We start from the raw sequence: 2,661 nt of genomic DNA, 5'->3' as shown, positions 1-2,661 counted from the left end.
GTGCAACTTCATGAGCCCAGCCTGGTCACCGAGGGCAGAAGCCTTCTTCAGCCCCATCACAAGGTAAACTGTAAGAATTGGCTTTGCGAATCCCTCCCAGAAAGGGAAGGAAGCACTGGGCACTGTAACTGTAGGTTGAAACATGGAAACTCCTTCCTGGGGAGCAGGGTGCTAGACAAGGGGCTGAGGTGTCAGCCTGTGGGTCAGTCCTGACAAGGGCCAAGGGGTGAAATAAGAGATGTTGAGCATGTTATACTGACCACAGAGCACAAGAGACTGGAAGGCAGGTTGTTTCTGCTGGTCTGATCATGGAAAATGTTAGAAGCTGGGTTTTAATTATGCAGGCCAGGTTTTCCTGGCCTCACCCCATCTGGTGCTAAAGGGGGTGTTCGTCGTTATGTACTAGGGCAGATCCTTGCACTGAAAATTTATTAAAGTTGGCCCATTGTCTCAGACTGAGAAGATCTGGGGCCTGAAATCTGTTATGTATCCCTCCTAGTTTCCTGTCATCTGCTGATTTAATGAACATACCATCACTGTCCTCATCTAAGTCATGCAAACATTTAGCAAAGCAGGCCAAGGACAAAAAGTTCTGTGGCACAATATGAAAACCTCCCCTCAGGTTGACAGCCATCTATTAATCACAACTCTTTGAGGAAAGCCATCCAAGTGCTTACTGATCTATCTAATGGTACCAGCAGTTTGCTCAGATTTCTAAATTTTGTCCCATAAGGATCTAATGAGAGACCCTGTCAGATGCCTTGCTGAAGTGTAATTTATTGTATGTCTTGCAATTCTCTGTACCAAAAGCAGAATGGAGGTTAGACTGGCATGATTTATTTTTAGTGAACCCATCCTGACTCTTGGTGATCACTGCTTTCCTTTCAAAGTATGTCCACAATTTTTTTCCTTTAAAACTTACTTTAAGACAAGATGGCAGCGGTGGCTGCACAGGGCGGGAGAACTGGTGGTGGCGGAGGCAATAGTGGGGCTGGCGTTGGCTCCAGCTGCGGGACAGGCAGTGGCCGCAACGGCTTGTTGGATAAGTGGAAGATTGATGACAAGCCTGTAAAAATTGACAAATGGGATGGATCAGCTGTGAAAAATTCTTTGGATGATTCTGCCAAAAAGGTACTTCTGGAAAAGTATGTGGAGAATTTTGGTCTAATTGACGGTCGCCTCACCATCTGCACCATCTCCTGTTTCTTTGCCATAGTGGCTTTGACTTTGGATTATATGCACCCCTTTCCAGAGTCCAAGCCTGTTTTGGCTTTGTGCATCATATTGTATTTTGTGATGATGGGGATCCTGACCATTTATACCTCACACAAGGAGAAGAACATCTTTCCCATGGCCCACAGGAAAGATCCTACAGGGATGGATCCTGATGACATTTGGCAACTGTCCTCCAGTCTCAGAAAGCACACTCTGAAGCTGACCTTCATCAGTGGGAGGAAAAAGCAGCAGCAGGAAGCTGAGTTCACCAAGTCCATTGCTAAGTTTTTTGACCACAGCGGAACACTGGTCATGGATGCCTATGAGCCTGAGATATCCAGGTTCCATGACAGTCTCGCCACAGAACGAAAAATAAAATCGCCAATTCTAAAAGTAGCCATCTTTCTACAGGATCATGCGAAATTACAGGGTGAGGTTGAAAGAAGCAGAGAACTTAAAATGGATAAAGTAAGAAATGTTAAAAATGTCCCTGTTTTGTCGTGAAATTGTAGTCCATTCTGGATATATAGGACTTACTAGCTCAGACGTGAGAAATTTTAGCTCTGATAATCTAGCTGTAGTCTCCTTGGTCTCCTGATGACATTGTTTTTATTTGCTTTTCTGGAAAAGCATTTTTGCTAAAAGCCGTACAGTCTGTCTCCTTCATATCTAGCAGTATAGCTTTGTGCCACGCAGCATTTGAAGACTCAGTGTTTGAAATTGCTGCTCTGTTGCTGACTTTATTGTGTTAATTCCTGTTTCAACATCTGTTTCCCTTGATTCAGGATACAACTTCTTGTGTACATTTTTACACACCATTTTTGGGTGTGTATATATCTGACTTGGAGAGAATTGGGGGGGGGGAACACAGCTTTTTAATTTGTTTAAAACAGACCTGCCTGTTACATTTTGTGCTCTTAATTAATTAAAGAAGCACCAATGACAAAAAACAAAACAAAACAAAAAAACACCAAAAAACTTACTTTAATTGTTCTAGAGATTATCATCAAGCCTATCAGCCTTTAGTTTATAGGATCTTTTCTCTACCCTCTCTTGAAAATTGGGAAAATGTTCAGTCCTCTCCAGCCCGCTGAGACTTCTCTCATTCTCCATAACTGTTCAGAATGTATCCATAGCATTTCAGCTTTCGTTATTGCTGCAAGACACTGGCTGGTGGTATAATTTGTGTAGACCTGGAGACTTGAACTCACTGAGAGCAGTAAGATGTGTTATAACCAGCTTTGCCTTCTCTCTTACAATGTTTGCTTTATCTCTTCTTGTATGAAAAGATATTTTTATCCTTGAGATAAAATAGGAAGAAAAAAATAAACTGGTGCCAAATACTTTGATTTCTATCCATGATCAATTAATATCAACGTCTTCCCCAAGCATGAAGACTTCCTTATTCTTCTTGCCTTTGATACGCCCTTTAAAAGCCTTTTTAAA

At 42.2% G+C, this 2,661-nt stretch overlaps 1 protein-coding gene across 1 annotated transcript; it reads left to right on the top strand.

Moving 5' to 3' along the window:
- Window positions 1-933: 933 nt before the first annotated feature.
- LOC308509399 (signal peptidase complex subunit 2-like) lies at window positions 934-1,719 on the top strand (the record flags this gene model as incomplete). Its single annotated transcript, XM_081077378.1, has 1 exon — window positions 934-1,719. The coding sequence occupies one exon, from the start codon at window positions 934-936 to the stop codon at window positions 1,717-1,719; it is 786 nt and encodes a 261-aa protein (XP_080933504.1).
- Window positions 1,720-2,661: the final 942 nt, after the last annotated feature.

This window comes from Rhinolophus hipposideros, assembly GCF_964194185.1.
Source record: "Rhinolophus hipposideros genome assembly, chromosome: 16".
Taxonomy (NCBI): domain Eukaryota; kingdom Metazoa; phylum Chordata; class Mammalia; order Chiroptera; family Rhinolophidae; genus Rhinolophus; species Rhinolophus hipposideros.
Note: the sequence above shows the minus strand (reverse complement) of the source record. Positions and strands in the feature narration are given on the sequence as shown.